This window comes from Triticum dicoccoides, chromosome 7A (assembly GCF_002162155.2).
Source record: "Triticum dicoccoides isolate Atlit2015 ecotype Zavitan chromosome 7A, WEW_v2.0, whole genome shotgun sequence".
Lineage (NCBI taxonomy): Eukaryota > Viridiplantae > Streptophyta > Magnoliopsida > Poales > Poaceae > Triticum > Triticum dicoccoides.
Window position 1 is genome coordinate 711000306 of NC_041392.1, and position 22149 is coordinate 711022454.

A 22149-nucleotide genomic window follows, 5' to 3' on the forward strand; every position below is an offset into this window, starting at 1 on the left:
GGTTTTGACGAAAACGTTTCGGCCTGTCACCTTATAATGGAGCCTGCGCGTGAATAGTTATGCTACGTCACCATTTGCAGGTCCCAACTGTCATAGTCACACTCAAAATGGTCTAAGCCACCAACCAGTTTTTTCTAGAAAAAAAATAGGTGCAGAATTTGAATTTTGGCACAAAAATGTAAACATGTGTTTCCTGCAAACCAAGCATTCTTTCTAGATGGTTTTTGCTATTCACTCCCCTGGTAGGGGTTCCAACTTTCATTGGCATTGTTGGTGAAGAGGCGGCGTTGGCGGTTCTTGACGGTGACAGAGCGGCCCTCGCCGAAGACGAAAGGAAAGTAGGAGTCCCAGAGAAGTCGTCAATGACCTCCACATGGTGGTCCCAGAGAAGTCGTCAATGATCTCCACATGATGGTCCCAGAGAAGTCGTCAATGACCTCCTCGTAGTCGTCAACATGGTCATCAACAAAGATCCGAAGGTTCTGCTGTCTTTGCCGAGCTCGGCCTTGAGCTTGTGCATGGCGCGGGCGCAGGCATCGCTGAGTTAGGCTTCGACGGTAGGGAAGAAGTCGCTACGCTGGAAGCGCTCAGTGTCGTACTCGGAGATGGCGATCTGGAGGTAGGGGTTGAAGCAGGCGGCGAGCTTGGCGGCCCAGCTAGTGAGGTAGAGGCGGAAGATTGGGGGGCACGTAGTTCTGCACCATGGACCAGAGGAAGATGACGGTCGCCACTGCCGATCCGAGCCACGCCCACCTCTCGACCACTGCCACCACCCTGGCCGTTCCTGGAGCTCCTCTTGATATCGTGTGTTGATGGAAAGCCGTAGTCACCTGGACTGGACATGCGTGTACGTGTTGCGTTCCAGTGACTATCATTCGTGTGGTGATTTGCTTCGGTTGAAGCTTAGCTAAGCATCGTGTAGTCGTCGTCGTTGGCGCCAGAGCAAGTGAGGAGGAGCACGTGTCGTCGTCGTTGGCGTCGTTGGTGCCGGAGCACGTGTAGTCGTCGTCGGAGGTGAGGTAAACCGGCGAGCATTGATCCAACAGTCCATGGAAATGAGATTACTTAATGGGAGATTACTTAATGGATGCAGAGTTGGCTAGCTCAGTTTGTGGGCAGCCAGATGCGTCAGGATTCCGATTGTTAATTGCATCTTGTCATTTTATTTAGACGATTGATTGCATCTTGTCACAACAGGTAGTATAATTAATTTGCATGTGTATAATACTACAATAGTACTGCGGGAGTAGTTTTGAAAGTGATATGCATGGTGCTCAGTCGTCGGCGAGACGAAGCATGCAATATTTTTCTTCGTGTAGCTGCTGCTGGGCCGGGAACTAGCACACATCGGTTCCCCGTATGTCGCCGTATATCGCCATATGCTTTTAGTACCACATCGCTGGCGTTGGAGCCTACTTCACGGTCTAAATAGTCTGGCAGCGACGCACGTTTCGCCGATGACGCAAAGCATATAGACCAGCTTGCTGGTCCAGGGTCTGTCGAGGCAAAAAGCAGTCATCACATACTTCCAGCCGGGCCAGGCCGTGGGCCTGTCACCTTAAGTTGCTGTTAAGTCGTGCATGAGAGGGGCCAGAAGTATGGATTGGCGTCAGTCTTTTTTTTTTCCTTTTGTCTACTTTCAAAATACCAAGATCTGTTATAAAAATGGCCAATGCCCCTTTCCCATGCCGCATCTCGCCCAGTACCGCAGATCCCGTCACCCTCGACAGCGGAACAACGCCATGCTGGTCCAAAGCACCGCGCCTCGCCGGCGCCACCACTCTCGGTTGCAACATCCATGGATCCCGTCGTACCGGTGCTCGCAGCCTACACTTGCACTAGTTCCAGTAATGGCCTGAGTGGTTGCAACATCTCACGCAGTAAGGGTCGGACATAAGAGTCTGAAACTCCATTTGCAATGTCATGCTCATAGCCATATCGGACCGGAGGCTTTCCAGCATTAGTCCTAGTCTCTCTGCGTAGTGCAAGCGGCAATTCCAAAGAAGTATTACCACCTGTCTCATTTTAACCTCCATCTTGCTCTTGTGGCTCCTCCTCGACTACCTCAGGTTGCTCTTGTGGTTCTTCATCCAAGACCACTAGCGGTACAAGAAGAAGGGGTCCCGGCTCGGGGGCGGGGGTATCTTACTTCTTTTCCTCTGCGTTCGTGACAAGCTAGTAGGCACTCTTGTGTGGGTTGGCTCATTCCCCTGGAAAACGAATATTAAGAAGATAGATACCATTCCGTCGATACTAGATTCATTCTTTCTGCTCAAAAAGAACAAAGCCTCTATTGTGGGAAAAGTCTTTGAAACCCGAAGTTCTAAAATAGAAAATGGAATGAAGAAGGGGTGTGACCTTATGGCCAACTATACTAGCTCCCCTAGAGGGATAATATAGCTCCTAAAGGATGATTGTTTATGGTATATTACCGTAATTGGAGAATTTGACCTGGTGCTGACTTGCTGCTGTTCTGAGAAGGGGACCTTGCAAAGCTTGACAAGTTTTTTTTATATTTATCGATCCAATCTGTCTACAGATAGGCGCCTGCTGTGGCAGCAATTAATTAATCTCCGCCTTAGCATACAAGGACCATGGCTCGCAGCGGGTAGTTACGGTGGTTTTGAGGAGACCCGCTCAAGGTCGCTGGTTCGGAGCTATTCCGAGATCTCAAGGAGCGCCAAGCTCAATACGTGCAAGAAGAAAGAAAGGCTTCCACCTACGACTGCATCTGCTGGTACTTTATCTCTGTCGCTTTCAACTCCCACTCCTTCTCCCTTTGGTTTCTATAGGAAGTGAGACAGAATAATATATCTTGTGTAACTAATCTTTCTTATCGAAAGGTTATAGTTCGTAGATCATTTCTATAAGGACTATTTGAGCCATATCCGGTGCTTTGGACCTCTTTTAGCTGCTAGGTATCTACTGGGTTCAATCCCCACTTCCGCTTGAAATGAGTAAGTCAATCCTCTTGCTCGGCTGTGATACGAATACTATTCATACGCAGACCCGGATCCAAGATATGGGGCATAGACAGATAAGAATGGCTTCTGAGTTGCATTCATTGCACTCTGGAATGTGGGGCTCCTTGGCTGATGTGATGGAGCGGTATCAGCAGATACTTGCAAAGATCAAATCAAGCAGAAGAAACAAGGAAGTTAACTCCGCGCCATCGGCCACCTTAACACGAACAGCTTGGGACAGAGGTGTAATGCCTGACAGAGAATCAGCAATAGAATGAATTTTGCATGCATTTTTCATCGAGTGAAACTACTTGAATAAACTGGAAGTTTTAAACCAAGTACTCTTGAAATCGCTACCCCCTGGGATGGAAAAAGAGGCTCGGGTTTTAGCCCTCCGTTTTACCCCGGAAGTCGTTGTTCGTCTTTCGATATGAGAGGATGGCAAGTGTCCGCAATGACTTAGCGACTTAGCCAATTGGTTACAGATTCTAGACTGATCGATCAGATCACATCATCTCGAGCAAAGAGCTGAGAGCAGAGAAGCGACATCTCTTTGACACTCCTTCCTCTTTTCATTATGAAACCAATATCAAGCAAGATATGAAGAAGAGGGCGGCTCCCTGGATTGAACACATAAAGTAGTGCCAAGATCTCCTCTATGCGAGAGAGAAGTTCTCAGAAATGATGGAGCTGTTGGTTTCGGTCATTGTACGCTTGGTTGCTAAACCGCACCCTTTACGGCGTCTGTAGGAAGAATTCATTCTGGTCCCAAAACTTATAAGAGATCTCGGTAGTGAATATGCAATGCTGAATTCCAATAAGTTGGTACTTCGCACAAGGAAGAAGCTCGTGTTAAAGATAGTTTCATCCAGACCGAACCCTACCTTAGCGTCTCATCCCCACCCACCAAGTCTTTATCCGCGGTGAAAGGAGTGGTTTAATTCGATGCAAGGTGCAAACGAGCTTTTCCAAAGATGGAGTCCTTTCAGAAATACATGTGCCAGAAGAAAGCAGATTCTTTTTCTATCATAAAATGAATCTGCTTTCTGATGGCCATTTCGGTCCGTTGTGGGACCACGGCTTGCAAAGAAGGTATTTAGCGCAAAGAACTTCTTCCGCTTTTGGGGATTCCACTAATTGATAGAAGGAAGTGGATGCGGCAGGATTGGCCCCAATTGAATCACTAGTAGAAGAGATCCACGTGCAGAGACTGTTAGGGAGATGCAGATGGAGGGACGTTTGGATTGCTGCTAGAAGGGCTTACGACAAATAGATTGTTGGAATGGCTTTAAGTGAAAGGGAATCCGACAGCTTATATAGCGCTAGTGAGAGGCCTCCTAGTCTATTTCGATGGACGTCTCCTAATCCTTCTTTTTCTATGGGTTCAGGAATGCCATGCCAATAACAGATAGAGCAGCTAATGGTCAAGCCAGAGGCAGCAGGTCTCATTCCAGACTCCACTCAGAATACCCGGCTCTTTTTCTAGACTCCACTAGGAAGACCTTGCTCTTTCACAGATACGGGGATCAGACATGGCTATCGCTTCGACAGCTTCTCCGGATGAAAAGACGCCGCCCAATGGATGGAGTTGGAGGGACACGGAATCCTTCCTAAGATGTGCCTAGAGAGAACAATCCTTTCAGAATCTCGTACGTCTAAGTGATCAACTACTTGTGCCTCCGAAAAGCTAGAAATCAGTAAAAGGAATGATCTACAGATAGAGGGTTCAAACCATATAGCAGCACTCATCCCGCCCTGACCCGAGTCCCCTAGCCTCTCAGCTTCAGCAGTTGTTGTAAGGAGAAGTAGCAGGATTGTTAGTTTATGTGCCGAGCAGGCGCAGGGATGAGAAGAGAATTGCATAGAATAGAAGCAGCTAAGGCTCCTTCCTCTTCAGATTCCTACTAAAGGGCGGCAGGTGAGTGAGTCGGCCGCATTGTTCCATCAGTGTGTCAAGGTCCATCAGTGTGTCAAGCAAGTTAGAAGAATAGCTTGTGCTTGTAGTGCAACAGTTGCTGCAAGAGCAAGAGCTACTGGTAAGGTTTAGTTTACGAGCCAGATCAGAACCTGAACTCGATTTGTCACTGTGCGCCGCTAGGGCAAGGTCAGAATGAAGATAGCAAGGGACGTTACTCCAACTAGAGTAGTGAAATACCGAAATCAAGGAATCTCTCCGGGAAGACAGTCAAGGAAAGGGAAACATTACTCTACTAAGAAATAAACTCGTATAAGAAAGAAGAGACTTGGATTCCGGATTCCAATCTTTGATCCAGTTTTAGGCCAGTGCTCAAACTTGGAGAGAAAGAGCTTTTCCCTCAACTTCACTCCCTTGACTTGACTCCCGACCGATGATCCTACTAACGTCATTTTGACAGCTATGGATATGGAATTCAAGCATGCGTAGACACCGACCATATAGATTCTCTGACCTCTGCCCTGGAACCCCACATCGGGAGGCTGCCAGTACGTACTGCTATTTGACCTCGATACCCAGTCCGCTGATAAGAAAACTTCTGTTTCACTTAGGTGCTGCCAGTGTGGAAGAGGAGATTCGAGCCTCATAAGTGAATACGGAAATCCATCTGAACTGGTATCCATCCCTGGTAAGTAAGCTTCCTCGCTCGGTTTGTTTGCTATTGCTATAGTTCGATCCTTAAAGAGAATCACTAGCCCGGCTATCTCGAGGGATGGGATGAGAATTGGAATGAGAATAGGAATTGGAGAACAGAAGCAAGTGTGGAAAATGTTACTAATGTCAATTAAAAGAGTTGGCATCGGATCAGTGGTGTCGTTCGGATAGAGGGAACGAATAGTGGGTGAAATCCAAAAATCTTCTTTCCTTTTGGGGATGAGAGCGACTACACTACATAATTGGAACTTGCCTTTGCTTTATTGCCTTAGCTTCATTGGTATTGGAATGAATTGTCTTCTATGTGGAGATCCAAGGCTTGGTTTTCTAGCGCGAAAGCCGTTGCTAGCATCTGTTTGATTGCTGGGTTGGGTTAGCAAGTTATTTATTATCCATTGGCCACATCGCGATAGCCGTACTAGAACTTTACTTTCCCATTCTTGAGCCTGGCCACTACTTTGTTTGATTTTCTTGTCCGGGGTTGATGGATTTGCTGCTCTAAGGCATTGGAGGTTTAAAATTAGCATCTCGTAATGATCAGGATCTCTTGCCAGGTCAGGATAGCATCCATTCACTAATCGAAATCCGCTTTTCATTCTTGTTTATGGATATGGATCTGTTGTATCTGCTGGAGCTTGCCCCGGGCATTCAAGCAAGAATTTCCTGCTCCCTGTTCTCCGATAGATCTGCTCTACGTTCCGGACTGGCCGGCCTATTATCACAACTTCTGATTCCCTGAAAGCCTAGCTATCAACCATCGACCGAAGATCAAGAGCAAGTTCATTTTCCAAATCCATATTCTGGTCTCTGGGCAAGGAAGTGAAGCACAGCTGTGTTTCTGGGGAAGCAGGTTTCCGCTCTTCCTTCGACTTCGATATATGTTATTTCTGAGGAATGTTACTAATCTGAGTAGTTGTTGTTGTTGATGGAAGACTAGTTCGAGTAGTCGTTGTTGATGCCAGTCCAGTGTGGGTAGACGAACTAACCTAACCGTCAAGTAAAAGCAAGCTGTAGAAATGGGGATCAGTGGCAGAATTTACATATAAGTTCTAAGTAAAGGTTTCAGGACTCAGTGGAAGTGATCCGGCAGACCAGTCAAAGAAAAGATTGATCAACCACTCACAACTGGAATCAAGCAATCCTATCCCAACAACCCAAGATCTTAGACTCGGCCAGGGATCATTTCTATCTCTATCTCTTGTGACCTGGAGAACTGCACTTTGAAACAGGCATGTCAATCAGAAACAGCCACAGGAAGCCCTCGGATTGAAGCTGAATCCGCCGTTCCGGATCGGCAGGAAGGTATCGGGCCAGAAATCTCAGGAAAAGCAGTTTTTCTTTAGTGAATTGACGCGATCTATCCTCTGTTATCAACCCAATGAGTAACGTATAATGTGTAGAAGAAAAATGGAAGCTTTATAGCACATTCCCTCTCTTTATCGGGATTTCCTTCAACGGGTTTCAAAAGTGAGTTCTAGGGCAGATTCGTCTAAAGAAACAGGGCTTGTCCCAAAGCCAACTCATAACAGGCTCCCTGACCCACGGAATAAAGATAGATTTCCTTGCTTGCGAGATCAAAAACTCAAGCGCCATCCGTTTCCTATTTGATTTCAGAACAGCGGAATATCATCACCCGTGGTTCACTTGAGCATGAATAGAGTTCGGTCTCCTTATGAATTCAAGTTGGTAAAGAAGTGGACTTCGGAGCTTTCGCTACAACCCCTCCAAGGCGGGCAACTGTCTCATTTGACACTAGCACTTAAATAAAGAAAGGTAGGAAGGGCTCCCTCCCTCTAATGAAATGGGCTTCTTTAAATTATGCAATACGTTCACCAGTCTCGGATCTTTAGAAAAAGGAACCAATCCTATTTCGGCACTCTTTAGAGGCTATCGCTCGTTTACCGCAGATCTCTATCCCACAGCTGGCTAATAAAATCGCCTTGGCAATGTGTCAAGTCCTTTCAGTCAGAGTTCAACTCTTCAGCGAAAGTGAAAAATCTACGGTCTTCCATCCGCGGAGGTAGCCATGGACTCCATAGTATATGTTGGTAGCTAGCGTACAGGCTTGATGTGAGGGGGGGTTGTTACCTATTCTATTCCCTTGCTTGGATAAAAACACCCATCTTTCCGTACGAAAGACACGCAACTAGAGCAACTTGATATTACGTATGTAGACCTGGCCTCCCTCAATAATAGCTGGCTCACCCGATTGACGATTTTCAAAGATCTACGCCAAGCGCCTCGAAGCGGGGATCCACTTTTTACTACTTTAGAAAGTGAGAAGCCTTTGGCTTGATTTCTTCTGTGGCTTCTTTATGTTTACCCACGCCGCGGCTATTCAATAAAAGGATTGGTAGTTAGTTGCCTCACCCTATTGGTTGTTGGTTTTCTTTCTCCTCTGCGTTCGTGAAAAGCTAGTATGCTCGCGGAAATCGTCTAAAGGAAACTACTCGCTAACTCACTAACAAGACGGACTTCTTCCTCTGGCTCTGCCAGGCTATGCTGCTCGCCTAAATCGGTATCAATAACTTCTATCGTACTTCGACCTCTCATTGGAATGATAAGTTGGCTACGACGAACTAATAAGTTTCTCTTCTTGTCACCTTCTTTAAGCCTTTCCTTCTGCTTCCATCGAGAAATATATATAGATAAGCTTGGAGAAGCGATTAAGGTGTTTCCACTCTTAGGTTGTTCAATATGCGAAGACCGTGTCAATCACTACACCAGTGATACGAAAAGCAAGCATTCTTCTCCAGCTGACGTACCGACGCCTCACTACTACTTAATTAGTGAAAGATACGTTGGGATGTTTTCAATTCTACATCAAGAGGCGGGCAACTATCTCTTTTCACACTAGACTTCGGATCGCCTTCCTACTGGTTTTCTTCTCGGTCTCCCCAACTAGGGGAAACCTCAAAGCAAACAACAGAGCAACACCTATCTTTTTTCTTTAAGCACTGAACATCCGGATCCCCTTCCGACTTGCTTTTCCGGGCACTGGTCTTTCTAACAACTGGAACTCGTCTCCCTTTTCCTGATTCGCATCTTCTTCGGCTTTTGCTACGGTCTTTCCTTCAGTCAGTCCTTCCTTCAATATTTTTGCCTGCGGATCTCTCTCTTCAAAACATATATATCTTTCGGCGCCAGTCTTTCCTGCCTTACCTTAACCCCGCTTTCACGTGGCGAATCGGTATGAGGTTTCAGTGATCACTTTACGGTATTCTTTAAGCTTTCTTGGTCACCGGACAGAGTGAGAACTGCTCAGCTTGCTTTCTTTCCCTAGCACACACTTAGTAGATAGTAGGCACAGGTCCGCTAAGAGCTCATCGAACTTGACTTGTAGAGTGAGACCTGTGCTCGATATGGTTCATTTCAGTGCTCTTTCTCTCGGTATCGTTCACCACATGCCTGTGATCGATCTCTCAAGCTAGGTTTGGTATCGGTATCGGTGAAGTCCGTCATTGAATTGAAGTGGTAGAGTGGTAAGTGGGCGTACGGTCTATGGATTTCCTATCAGTGGCATTAGTTCCTTTTCATTCTCTAGATAGATGGGCAGAACAAGCTTCTCTTTATATTCTATTCTAGAAAGGATCAATTAGATTCTCATCTCCTATTTGTTTGAGCCATTCATTATAGTGGTGGTGCCGGGAAGGCTGCTTAGCACTCTAGTCCTTTTGAGTAAGGAATTGTAGCATGGGCAGGCAATCTCTTCGATTGATTCCCCTCCAGGAATTACTTGAATTAATTAGCCGGCCCACGGAGTGAAATATCGAACTTAACCTATAAATAACTAGTATCTCAAAAACCAAATAAAAGGCTTTCTTTTAAGCTTGTTAATGGAATTCCACAGGAGTCAAGCGCTAGCAAAGAAGAATTGGAAATCAGTCGCTTCCCTTCTGGACTCAAGTCAGCAGAAGAGTGAACTTCATATTAATAGGTAAATCCTACATCAAGCGTAAAGGAAGTACACTTTTTTTGATTCGGCGCTTAATAACTCGTACTTGACGTTGGTTTCGGTTCGATCAACTATCCTTTTTGAAGCGGATAGTTCACAGTGCTCATTCTCAAAAAAAGCGGAAAAGCCATGATGTTTCCACTCCATTTTCATTACGAAGATGTATTACGTCAGGATCTGTTGCTCAAACTGAATCACGCCAATGTTATGGAAGTTCCTGGATTGTTTGAAATAAGATTAGTACCAAAAGCTGCCTCTGATTTCAGAATCCAATTTGGAAAATTGGCTATGGAGATTTTGTGCGGTCAGAGATTCATACAGACACAAAGGGGCCCCTATTTTCAAGCAGGAAAGTCGTTTCGATCCAATCCATTCTTGGGGTCCGAAAAAGACACTGGATATGTCAGTGACTTTGCACGACAAAGCGTTCTCCGAGGGCATGGAATGTACCATTTTTTGGTCAGAATCTTTACAGTAATGTCTATGTTGGATTCTCCGGTCGAAATACGGGAAAACTCCATCAAATTCTTTATGGAAACGGAGTTTCGCGAATTCTCCCCGGAACTGGAAGATCATTTCGAGATCTTCGAGCATATTCGAGGGTTCAATGTGACTATTGTCACTTCGGCCAATACAAAAGATGAGACTTTACTACTGTGGAGCAGCTTTTTGCTAAAAGATGAGGGGGAAACTAAGTAAGATGTCGGAGAAGCGACGAAATATACGAGATCACAAACGTAGATTGCTCGCGGCTAAATATGAATTGAGACGAAAGCTTTCTAATTTTGTAACCCGATCTTCCGTCTGATATGCGGGACAAACATCGTTATAAGTTGTCCAAGTTGCCAAGAAAGAGTTCAATGGCACGAGTAAGAAACCGAGGTATTTTCACGGGTCGCCCTCGTTCCGCAGTTGAGTTCTTTCGCATTTATCGTATCGTTTTTCGTGGATTAGCATCTCGAGGTTCTTTGATGGGCATAAAGAAATCGTCTTGGTAGCAACCACCAAACCAATAGAACAAAGGTTAGCTCTGCAGCTAGTCCACAAGCAAGGGTTGTAGGTCCATTACCGTCCGGCTCCCGACCGAAACTAATGGAGTCATCCCAACTCTCGGATCGGAGATGCTAACGGGACAGGAATCGAAGTGGGGGACCTCTCTACCGCACCTGTCTCCCCAGACATAGACTACGTAAAGGGTAGTACTCTTGGAAAGAGAGAAGATCACCGCGTGAACAAAATCCAAAGTAACGAATGTCACTCCCGAGGGATCGACCACTATCATACATGAAATTTTGCATAGAATGATTGTTCATGTTCACGCCGGAGTGCTGAGGTTGTTCCCACCATTGAAGTTAGAGTCTGGGTGTGTTTTTCTTACTAATACGGAGAGGGTTCCGAATGATAAAGACCAATCAAAAACTTCTTCGTTTCGTTGGTAGAACCCACGCCAACTCTTTTCTCTAAATAATAGAGAGATCTTTTGATAGTCTCACTTCTATCAATGCAATGAAAGAACTATCCCTTCCTATTTGTTTGTCCTAATGAGACAAAAAAGAGCCTCCTTCTTTACCACTTTAGGGGATGGGGGTGAAGGGGGGTTTACATACAACCGGGGCAAAGTGGTTTATGATTGAATCTCAGAGGCATTCTTATCATTTGGTAGATCCAAGTCCATGGCCTATTTCGGGTTCACTCGGAGCTTTGGCAACCACCGTAGGAGGTGTGATGTACATGCACTCATTTCAAGGGGGTGCAACACTTCTCAGTTTGGGCCTAATATTTATCCTTTATACCATGTTCGTATGGTGGCGGGATGTTCTACGTGAATCCACGTTGGAAGGGCATCATACAAAAGCTGTACAATTAGGACCTCGATATGGTTCTATTCTCTTCATAGTCTCGGAGGTTATGTTCCTTTTTGCTTTTTTTTGGGCTTCTTCTCATTCTTCTTTGGCACCTACGGTAGAGATCGGAGGTATTTGTCCCCCAAAAGGGATTGGGGTTTTAGATCCTTGGGAAATCCCTCTTCTTAATACCCCTATTCTCCCTTCATCCGGAGCTGCCGTAACTTGGGCTCATCATGCTATACTCGCGGGGAAGGAAAAACGAGCAGTTTACACTTTAGTAGCAACCGTTTCACTGGCTCTAGTATCCACTGGCTTTCAAGGAATGGAATATTACCAAGCACCCTCCACTATTTCGGATAGTATTTATGGTTCTACCTCTTTCTTAGCAACTGGCTTTCATGGTTTTCATGTGATTATAGGTACTCTTTTCTTGATCGTATGTGGTATTCGCCAATATCTTGGTCAGATGACCAAGAAGCATCACGTTGGCTTTGAAGCAGCTGCATGGTACTGGCATTTTGTAGACGTGGTTCGGTTATTCCCATTTGTCTCTATCTATTGGTGGGGAGGTATATGAAAGAAGGGAACGAATAAGTGGATTGAGGAATAAAAGCTCGAAGACAAAGAGAACTTCTCCGGGTACTCAAGATATTGTGTTTGGAGAGGTGTAGATTGTAGATTCCAGCCGAGCCAGACCCAGGAAGAATACGAAGTCCAATTTCCTCAACCGCGCACACGGATAAGACGCGAGACAGTTTCTGAGGGATAGAAGTCTTGATCGGGCCAAGCCGGCATAACAGTTAGTAGTTCGCATTACTTTCTCTTCCGAAGCGCGCACATTCGAGTTCAGTATGGATGCACTGAGCGCTTAAGACCACTCGCTGGATGATATGGTCAATCATACTCCAGAGTGGGGACAGCATAACAATAACATTCTATCTTTAGATTCGAGATGTATTGATCGAGACGTGCCTCACTCTAGTGAGGATTTGAGCTCCCCAATAGACGTAGGGCTCGCTCGGTACGCTGTCATTGTTTAGGGGGGTTCTTAATTCTAGCATGAAAGTCCAAGTTGGAGGAATGATATTGGGCTTGAGAAGTGAGCAAGGAACCTGACATAACATTCCTATGGTTCCTCTGTCCCGGTCTTGCACCACTCTCATATCCATCAATCAATTTCATAGATAGTTACTATGGTTGTTTCTTCCTCCATTCACTAAAGCAAATGGAGCCTTTCCCTCCTCGAGTCAGCAAGCCAACTCGAGCGTTTTACCCTCGTGTCACTAGCGCAACACGAGCCATTCAAAAAAAAGTCTTGGAACTGAAGAGAAATCCATCTCTATACAAACTCTTTATGTTCTTGATATTGATTGAGTTACGAGAATGAAGAAGCGTAGCACACCTTTTCTCTCAATTCAAGTTTCCATTCAATAAGTGCATCAAGTATTTCGTATAGAAAGAAAAGGAACCACTTCTCTTCTCTTAAGTATATGAAAAATAGCTTTTTGGTCCCTTTCGTCCAGAGGTTAGGACATCGTCTTTTCATGTCGAAGACACGGGTTCGATTCCCGTAAGGGATAGGTACTTATTCCCGGCCGGCGGTATCAAGAACCCGGATAGTCAGTAGGAAACTCCAATCTGCAAGCGGAACAACGAGTTTAGAAGGCACGTTCTTGAAAGAGCAGGCTGACTATGAAACTCATATAAGGCTCACGGTCGGGTGCATTGTTGACTCGGGGGCGGTTCCATAGGCGGCTACTCTAAGACGGATCAAGTTGGGCTATATATTATGGCTAGTTGACCCTACTTTCCAATTTCGTAGATAGAACAGTTCTAGTAGAAGGTTAACCCGGCCTTCCTAAGAGTACTAGGTTAAAGGGGAGACCTCTAAAGCCCAGAAAGAACTATCCTATCCCTTTAGGAATCCAAAAGCGCCGTATCTGTGGATCACTGACGGCTATACCCAATGAGCAAAGTAGAAAGAGCCTAGGAAAATGCATCTTCTCCCTATTCAGACAGCAGTTGTCCATCGACTAGTCTTACTTACCGCACCGCCCGGCGAAAAGGGATTTCTCAGTGATAGACCCACGAGAGCATGTGTGCCAGTGACAAAAGAAGTGCGAGACGATCTGGGAAGTGAGGGATGCCCTTCCTGGGTATCACGAGCGGCGAGGCAGGTACGGCTGGAGGATAAGCAAGGCAACAGGGTGCTAGGTTTAAGCAAGTATTGTCCGTCCGATCATTGGAATCGGCTTAGCCGAAAAAGGCAGATCTGGTTTCACTAGTAGGAAGAACACCCTTCTAAGGTGAAGGTATTCCATTTCTAAGAAGGAAGTTCTATATATTCGAACTAGAGAGAAGCTCTAAAATGGAAATTGAAAAGGAACCCCTTGTCCGTCCAGGTACTCACCCCGCCGGAACTCGCAATCAAACATAGGGTTGGCAAACTAGGAAGGCACAGAAAAGAAGGCAGTTGCGAAGGCGAGCAAGGTATTTTTGAATTTCCTCAAATTGATGAATCAATGAAGTAGTTGAATTGAAGTAAATGTGCCTATGAAAGAAGAGTTTTCGATATGGATATGCGAACAGGAAGAAAGCAAGCATATATTACTATTGCATTGGCAACGAACACCGTCAAACAAAGATAGCTGTTGAGGAGGAAGACCTGGATAGGGAGCCGGTTACGAATAAACCTGGGACTAGGAAACCCCGAACTACGAATGGAAACACTTTTTCAAGCAGGGGTAAACGGATCTGGTTAGGAAGTCGGAGATGGAAGAGAGGGTGTCGTGTCGGATCTTCAATCGGGGCAAACAACGGATGCTCGGGATAAAGCTGGACTTCGATTGGTTTTTGATGGATATGAGCTTTCCCTGAATAAGGATCAAAATATGCTTCCTAAAACAGCATGCGCAATGGTGGGCCGAGTACATAGCATAGCGTATATCAAGTATCCAACGCCTTCCGAATAAGGAATGGAAGCCGACTTAATAAAACTACATCTTGCTGATGTAGGTGTAGACAGGTATTCTAAAAGGAGTGACAATATTGGGTGTAAGGATTCTTCTATGCAAACATTGACCACTCGTATGGTAGCCTCACAACCATCTACAAGGGAGACTTCCACCTCAACCTGAAGTTCACCCACGTGGAGCCTTTACTAGTCGGAGTGGTAAGAACTACAACCGATCCTCTTCCCCAATGCCAGCGTTGTATGTACCACCTGCCTTCTACCCTAGCCGGCCCAATACCTTCTCCGCAGGGACCTCAACAGTCCACTACTTCTGCTGCACAGCCTAGTTCTTCTACACCAGCAGCTATTGCTCCTAATGATCCATCATCAATCTGCTTCACCTGTCAACCCGAAGCTGCCATTTCCAGAACGGTTTGTGAAGTCAACTGAAGACAAGAAGATTGCAAAGTTTCTGGATATGATGACAGATATGCAGATTACCACCCCCATCCTTGATGGTGTCTTACAGGTGCCGATGTATACACAGTTCTTTAAGGACCAGCTCGCAAAGAAGCGAAACATTAACGAGCCAGAACTGGTTACTCTTACTAAGGAATGTAGTGCACTCGTTCAAATAAGCTACCTCTCAACTTAGATGAGCCTGCCAGTTTCAGTATTCCATGCTTGATAGGAAGTCAAACTTTCCATGCTTTATGTGGTCTTGGGTCTACTGTGATTCCCTTCACTGTCTATGAGCCACTACCATTGGGTGATGTACGGCCGACTAGCATCACTCTCCACCTTGCTGATCAGGATCCGGCAGACATTTTGGGTGATATCCCTGCGATAGTTGGTAACTTCGCATTTCCAGTTGATTTTGTTGTTTGGAGATGTAGGATAAGAGCTTTCCTATTTTTTTTTGGGGAGACCTTTTCTAGCTACTGCAGGGGCTGTCATCGATGTGAAAGATGCTAAGCTCACGCTTCAATTTGGTGAGAAGAAAGTCTCATTTGACATTAGGTATATCTTCCAACTCACCTTCCTCACTGTCCAGACCATAGTAAGCAATATGAAACGAGTCACTTAAGCCCTAGTAAAAGGCTACTCTTTGAATCCCCTCTTTAAGGCATATAAAATTAGTACTCTTCCTGAGCTAGCTTAAGCATATCTCGAGCGAGTGAGTTTCCCTCCATCAAGTTCTAAGCGATCAAATAAGGTCCTTGCTCTCGAGCCAATGCCAATACCAATAGAGAGGGTCTAAACGAAGGATTCAAAGGAGGTTACCGGTTAAGGACAAATGCAATCTCTGAGCCAGTTGGAGAAAAAAGGTAATCAAAGAAAGTTTCAGTTGGACTTTCCCTGCCAACCCTACCCAAATTTCATACCCTGCGGTTTTCGTTCCTCTATTGATATTTCGTTCCTCGAATCGAGACTTTCTTTGTCGAGGATCTCTGGTTTAGGGTACTCCATCGAGTTTTAGTTTCTTCTTCTAATGGCTGTGTCCGTCTAAGGTGGCTATTTGAGCGATTTAAGTATCGCGGTTGTCTTGAGCTCTGGATTGATGGACGGAAACCCGGGGCTGGGTTCGATTTCAACTCGGAGATAGCCGGGTCTATAGTAAGAGCCGCTTTGTGAACAGCATCGGATGACATAGCCAGGGTAGCCGCAATAGAGCAATTATGCCTTAAGCCCAAAACTCTTCCTTCTAGGGATCAGATCAACCTAAAGCACCATCAGTTGTGGATTCATCCACAAAGTCTTTCTACTTAGCTCGTCAAGCGAAGTAGCTATCAACGGCTTTAGCATGACAACTAGAACATCAAGCCATGGTAAACTGCCAAAGCTTCTGCTGTAGTGTAGCACCAGGGTTCAGCCTTCTCCTTGCCGAGTTGCATCGCCCGCATCGTGTTCAATTGGAAAGTCTGGCAAAGGCGCTTCCAACTCCTGGTTCAGGGTCTGAGGTTACCAAACAAAGATGAATCCTGCGCAATCAGAGATTAAGCCATAAGATCCCACCCAGAAACTGGAAGAGTCGGGGGCACCTACCGAAGGAGTCTTCCCTCCATCGATTCAATGACAAAATAGCTCTATTGAGAGGGCCTTTGACAACCCTCTTGAATGTGGCTCGCTCCTAGTTTTTCTTCCCCCGCCCGTTCTATCTAGGCTGGTGGCTATACCAGATTTCGTGTCTGATCGAACTTGAAACTAGCCCATTGAGCTTCTTGGATTCCAAACCAGAAAGAAGGATCGCACACAAGAAAATAGAGTTGGAATGAAAGATGGGGTAAAGATGAACTTTATTCTCCTAGCTGCTCTCCATCCAGCAAGTTACTCTCTTTCAAAAGATGACAACTCAAGATTACCAATCAAAACCAACGCTTTTTCTTCTCCTATAGCTTCATCATTACATCTTTCACTAGTTGTTGGATGTGAGTGATGAGATCGATCCATGGAATTTTTACCTCACTCACATACTTTGGAAGATGAAGAAATTCTCTTGAATTTACTTATGGGCTGGCTCTACATGTGGTCAGATGGGTTCCCCTCTTCAGTCATTTGGTACCTCTCCAACGCTTCCTCCTATTCCTATTGATCAGATCAAAGCCAAACCTATCTAGTCTTGCACGTTGTCACCCACCGCTCTTGCCAAAAACAAAGAAATTCTATCTTGGGAACTAAAAAAGAATTGGAATGGGAAGTATTTATTTCTTGATTCTCCGGCTAGCATCCTTACTTCCTTCTTCAATGGAAATTCTATGTTTTGGCTCGGTATAAACAAAAAAATGAGAAATTCTCTTATTTGTAGAAAAGTCTTCTTTTGGTTAAATCTGGAGAACCCAGTCGAAACTCTGATTCTTGTTTGTGGATTTTAATAGCTCTCCTATCTACCCGGAAATGATCTTCTACCTTTACTGTCTGTGTTCTTTACATATCTTTTGATTGTTTTTCAAATCATTGTGTCGTTACAAATTCAGTGGTTGCGCCCTTGTGAGCAAGTTGTTGCCGGATTGGATAGGAGAAGTGAAACAAAGCTACGAAGGATCAAAATTAGCTGAAGAAGTTAAGAAGAGCATTAGTGAAGCGAGAGGAAGACAAGATGGTTGGGAAGAGGAGGAAGGGGTATTAAGGAAAAAAGGGAGGCTTTATGTGGGGACCGCTGGAAATGCAAGAGCCAGGATAGCGCAAGAACTGCATGGGACAGCTACCGGAGGCCATTCAGGTATACTAGCTTCCTATAAGAGAACTAATAGGAACTTTGTCTGGCCAGGAATGGATGCCTCTCTTGAGGACAGACTGTGACGGTAAAGCAACAACATCAACTCGCAATGGCCCTCGTGCCATGAGACATGGATTTTAGTCGACGTAGATTGGATCGAAAGATCGCACTTCCGCTCTTCTCCTATCGGACTAGTCACTTCCCACTCTCCTCAAGTGAACAGTTTAGCCACTATCCTCCCATATACTCTGCTTTTTCATTGCTTATGAACTGGAACTTGTTGGTGCATGGATTTCACGTTTCAGCAGCACTTTGGTTTGTGCATGGTTGTGAAAAGAAGGCTTTCTATACACTTATATGAACTTCATTGGCGAAAGAAAGAGAAGCTTGCCTTGATAAAGCACAGCCTTTCGCACTCCAATAGGCATATATTGTTACAAGGTTATGCCCAAAGGTCTCAAAAACGCCGGTGCTACATATCAACGCGCCATGACTAAGATCTTCGATGAGATAATACATAAGATTGTCGAGTGCTATGTAGATGATCTCGTTGTAAAGGCGGTATCCTATGAAGAACATCTTCAACATCTCAGAATCGTATTCGACCGCCTAAGGCAACATGCACTCAAGTTAAACCCGTTGAAGTGCGCCTTCATGGTCTCGTCAGGCAAATTCCTAGGGTTTGTCATTCGACATCGGGGAATAGAAATCGACCCGAGTAAAATCAAGGCCATACTCGAAATGCCTCCTCCTCAAAACCTTAAGGAGCTGCGTTCGCTTCAAGGGCGCCTGGCATACATCAGGCGATTCATAGCCAATTTTGCAGGAAGAATCCAACCTTTTACAAGAAAAACAAAAAAAGACATTCCATTCTTTTGGGATGAAAACTGCCAACAAGCCCTAGATGGCATCAAAAGCTATCTCCTCAATCCGCTAGTCCTGGCTGCGCCGATACCAGGGAAGGAGCTTATACTCTACACCACGGCCTTGGATGAATCTCTTGGGGCTCTATTGGAACAAGAAAATGAAAACGGGAAAGAGAATGCCCTCTATTACCTCAGTCGTGTGCTCGTAGGAGCTGAACATGCGTACTCTCCTATCGAAAAACATTGCCTTGCACTGGTGTTCGCTGTCAAGAAGCTACGGCACTACATGATAGCACATCGGGTCACCCTCATCTCCAAAGTTCACCCACTTAAATATCTCATGACAAGACCAATGCTTACAGGAAGATTGGCAAGATGGGGCCATCATCCTTACTGAGTTCGACATTGTGTATGCGCCGCAGAAGGCCATTAGAGGGCAAGCGATGGCGGATTTCCTAGCAGCACATCATACATATTTCTATAGTAAATAAAATATTTCCATGGATGGGATTGCGCGTAGTCCATTCCACCTTTATCTATCTAGGTTATCCTTCTTTCTTAACAAAGCAGAATGTGATGATCGATCCCTCTATTATGGGATTTATGTTTATACCAAAGCCTCTACTTTAGATATTTACGCTGATGAAGGAAAGCCTTGTTAAAGACTACGACTTTGGACTTCCTTTTTCGTACTCTTCTTTCATCCTCCTTACCAGAACGCTTTTCCTGGTTCAGAAGAATAAGATACTTAAATTGTGGCTTACATATGGAAAATGCCTTCGTCTTGAAGCTACCAATGCACATCACGGTGAAATCATTGTCAATTAATTGTTAGATTCCCCATATCACCCATAGCCACCCAAATCTTTTTTTTGCCTCAAACTCTGCTGCCCTATCACTCCTCGATAAGTGTACTTACTCAGGTTGTGCACTTGGCTGAGCGAGATCTTCCCCTTTGGCATGAGAACCGCCTACCTACGCTAACGTAACTAATGCAGATGGCGGAAGTTAGTAGTTCTCCTATGCCAACATGAACACAAACGAAATCGTCGAATTTCGTATAGAAAGAAAAGGAACCACTTCTATTCTCTTTTCTTAAGTATAAGAGGGATAAGTACTTATTCCTGGCCGGCGGTATCATTGCTGCTCCCCGCCTAATGCAGATCATTGTGCAATGCTTATGTGAAATCTCAATCCAAAACTTATTCGTTTCGTTGGAAAAACCAACGCCGATCTAAAACTAAGTCTTCCTTTCAAAAGTGAGCGAGCAGAGCTGAAAAAGATGGAGTTACCTGGAGATGAGATTTCTTTCTACGGATATGAAGGATAGAAATATGCTATTTGCTGCTATTACAACGAATCAACCAATTCGTAGTAAGTGTTCCCGTCTTCCCGATCTACATGATTTTTTCCCAACCAACATCTCTCAGAACTTTGCTATAACGCCAAACTTTGATATAACGCCAACGCCTGAGCGAATTGCCGGCGTCACAATAGTTTTACAAATAGAAGAGTATTTGGGCCAAAATGAGTCCGAACAGGGAGCAGTCAATTTAGCTAGAACAGTATTGGGAGCCCGCCACCGAAATGGCGAAACTTGGCAGGGCATATTAGAGGATATTTGGGCGGGTGGTGGTATGGATAATTTTATCCAGAATCTGCCTGGTGCTTACCCGGAAACCCCATTGGATCAATTTGCCATTATCCCAATAATTGATCTTCATGTGGGCAACTTTTATTTATCATTTACAAATGAAGTCTTGTATATGCTGCTCACTGTCGTTTTGGTCGTTTTTCTTTTTTTTTTTTGTTACGAAAAAGGGAGGTGGAAAGTCAGTGCCAAATGCATGGCATCCTTGGTCGAGCTTATTTATGATTTCGTGCTGAACCTGGTAAACGAACAAATAGGTGGTCTTTCCGGAAATGTGAAACATAAGTTTTTCCCTCGCATCTCGGTCACTTTTACTTTTTCGTTATTTCGTAATCCCCAGGGTATGATACCCTTTAGCTTCACAGTGACAAGTCATTTTCTCATTACTTTGGCTCTTTCATTTTCCATTTTTATAGGCATTACGATCGTTGGATTTCAAAGACATGGGCTTCATTTTTTTAGCTTCTTATTACCTGCGGGAGTCCCACTGCCGTTAGCACCTTTCTTAGTACTCCTTGAGCTAATCTCTTATTGTTTTCGTGCATTAAGCTTAGGAATACGTTTATTTGCTAATATGATGGCCGGTCATAGTTTAGTAAAGATTTTAAGTGGGTTTGCTTGGACTATGCTATTTCTGAATAATATTTTCTATTTCATAGGAGATCTTGGTCCCTTATTTATAGTTCTAGCATTAACCGGTCTGGAATTAGGTGTAGCTATATCACAAGCTCATGTTTCTACGATCTCAATTTGTATTTACTTGAATGATGCTACAAATCTCCATCAAAATGGGTCATTTCATAATTGAATAAAAACGAGGAGCCGAAGATTCTAGGGGGCTATAGCTGCGCTTTTGCAGCACTGAACATGGTTCCGGGTACTCAAGATATTGTGTTTGGAGAGGTGTAGATAGATAGGACGTAGTCTTGCTCGATCAGGACCCACAAGCAAGGGCTTGCGCTTCCCGCGCGAAAGAAAGCAAAATATACGTATTGAGATAATAACGGACTTGAAGCTTCTCAATTGATCCAAAGATACTATACTGGTTTATTTGGTTATCTGAACTTGGTTGACAGTACCCGGATTCTCCTTTTCTGATTGACTTGCGACATTGGAAAGTCAAGATGGTACCCGGCCTATCGACATTGGCGACATTGGGAAGTCAAGATATTGGGTTTGTTTTACAAAGAAAGGTGAAAGCCGAAAGCCTTACGCATTGCTTTAAGAAAGTGAAGAGATGGGCGCCCTATTCTCTGTGGTCTGTGACGTTCTGTCAGCTATTGCCCGTGCTCAGTTCCAGATTTCTTCCATCAGTAGTCGGTATCTTCCATTTCAAATGCTAGTGAACATCACTTCTTCTAATATGCAATTCCCGAATGGGAACAGACTTGAAACCCTTCTTTTCCTAGCATTTCAGCCCAGGCGGCTTCCCTCTATATTAATAAGTTCTTTCGAGCAATCACTGATGTAGGTAGGGCTGGTGCGAGAAGAGATTGTCTTATGCCAGAAAAGAGGTGCTCCATGTCGAAGGCAGAAAATACGTGCTTATCAAATCGGTGGTCCAAGCTCTACCAACCCGGGACTCTAACAACACTGGTCTATAGGGCTTAAGCTAGGGAAGGGGTATAGAATGGTACTTTCCATTTCTCAGGAATCCATAGAGAGAAGATCCTCCAGCTGCGGGTACAAGGCAGTTACACTTATTTCAGCAAAAACTATTAGGAATGATGCTGATGGCAGATGCTTGCACTATTCACTTAAGGCTGGGTTGGCTTCTCAGTTAAGAAGAAGCAAACAGTTCGGCCTGATTGAAAACTAGCGTTTCTTGTCCTTGCATCTTGCAAAAAAACGGAGTAAAAAAGAACAAGAGCATGAGTTGGGTCTGTGATTCCTGTTCGAGAAGCGGTTCCAACATCTGCCTTCAGGGTCTTGGTTAGCCGGAACTAGAAATGCCGAGACTATGGGGAAGGGTCCCTCGGGCGAGATGGCTAAGCGTGTACGACGAATTTTGTCTATCTGAAGATCTGAGAAAGGCGCTGATTACAGCTCTGTCCTTGGATGGACCATA

At 44.8% G+C, this 22149-nt stretch overlaps 3 protein-coding genes and 1 pseudogene across 3 annotated transcripts; 3 read left to right on the forward strand and 1 right to left on the reverse strand.

Moving 5' to 3' along the window:
• Positions 1 to 1800, reverse strand: part of LOC119333991 — a 12733-nt pseudogene extending 10933 nt beyond the window's left edge.
• Positions 1801 to 9044: 7244 nt separating this feature from the next.
• LOC119327377 (60S ribosomal protein L5, mitochondrial-like) lies at positions 9045 to 10246 on the forward strand. Its single transcript, XM_037600491.1, has one exon. The coding sequence runs from the start codon at positions 9677 to 9679 to the stop codon at positions 10244 to 10246; it is 570 nt and encodes a 189-aa protein (XP_037456388.1). The 5' UTR covers positions 9045 to 9676.
• A 394-nt stretch (positions 10247 to 10640) lies between these two features.
• LOC119327378 (cytochrome c oxidase subunit 3-like) lies at positions 10641 to 12350 on the forward strand. Its single transcript, XM_037600492.1, has one exon. It carries the CDS (start codon positions 11129 to 11131, stop codon positions 11969 to 11971), a length of 843 nt encoding a protein of 280 aa, XP_037456389.1. The 5' UTR covers positions 10641 to 11128; the 3' UTR covers positions 11972 to 12350.
• Positions 12351 to 20067: 7717 nt separating this feature from the next.
• LOC119333992 (ATP synthase subunit a-like) lies at positions 20068 to 20889 on the forward strand. Its single transcript, XM_037606677.1, has one exon. It carries the CDS (start codon positions 20068 to 20070, stop codon positions 20887 to 20889), a length of 822 nt encoding a protein of 273 aa, XP_037462574.1.
• The last annotated feature ends 1260 nt before the right edge of the window (positions 20890 to 22149 follow it).

Excerpts from the sequence above, each read along its gene's own strand:
- LOC119327377 (XM_037600491.1), top strand. The coding sequence starts at position 9,677 with ATGATGTTTCCACTCCATTTTCATTACGAAGATGTATTACGTCAGGAT.
- LOC119327378 (XM_037600492.1), top strand. The coding sequence starts at position 11,129 with ATGGGGGTGAAGGGGGGTTTACATACAACCGGGGCAAAGTGGTTTATG.
- LOC119333992 (XM_037606677.1), top strand. The coding sequence starts at position 20,068 with ATGGATAATTTTATCCAGAATCTGCCTGGTGCTTACCCGGAAACCCCA.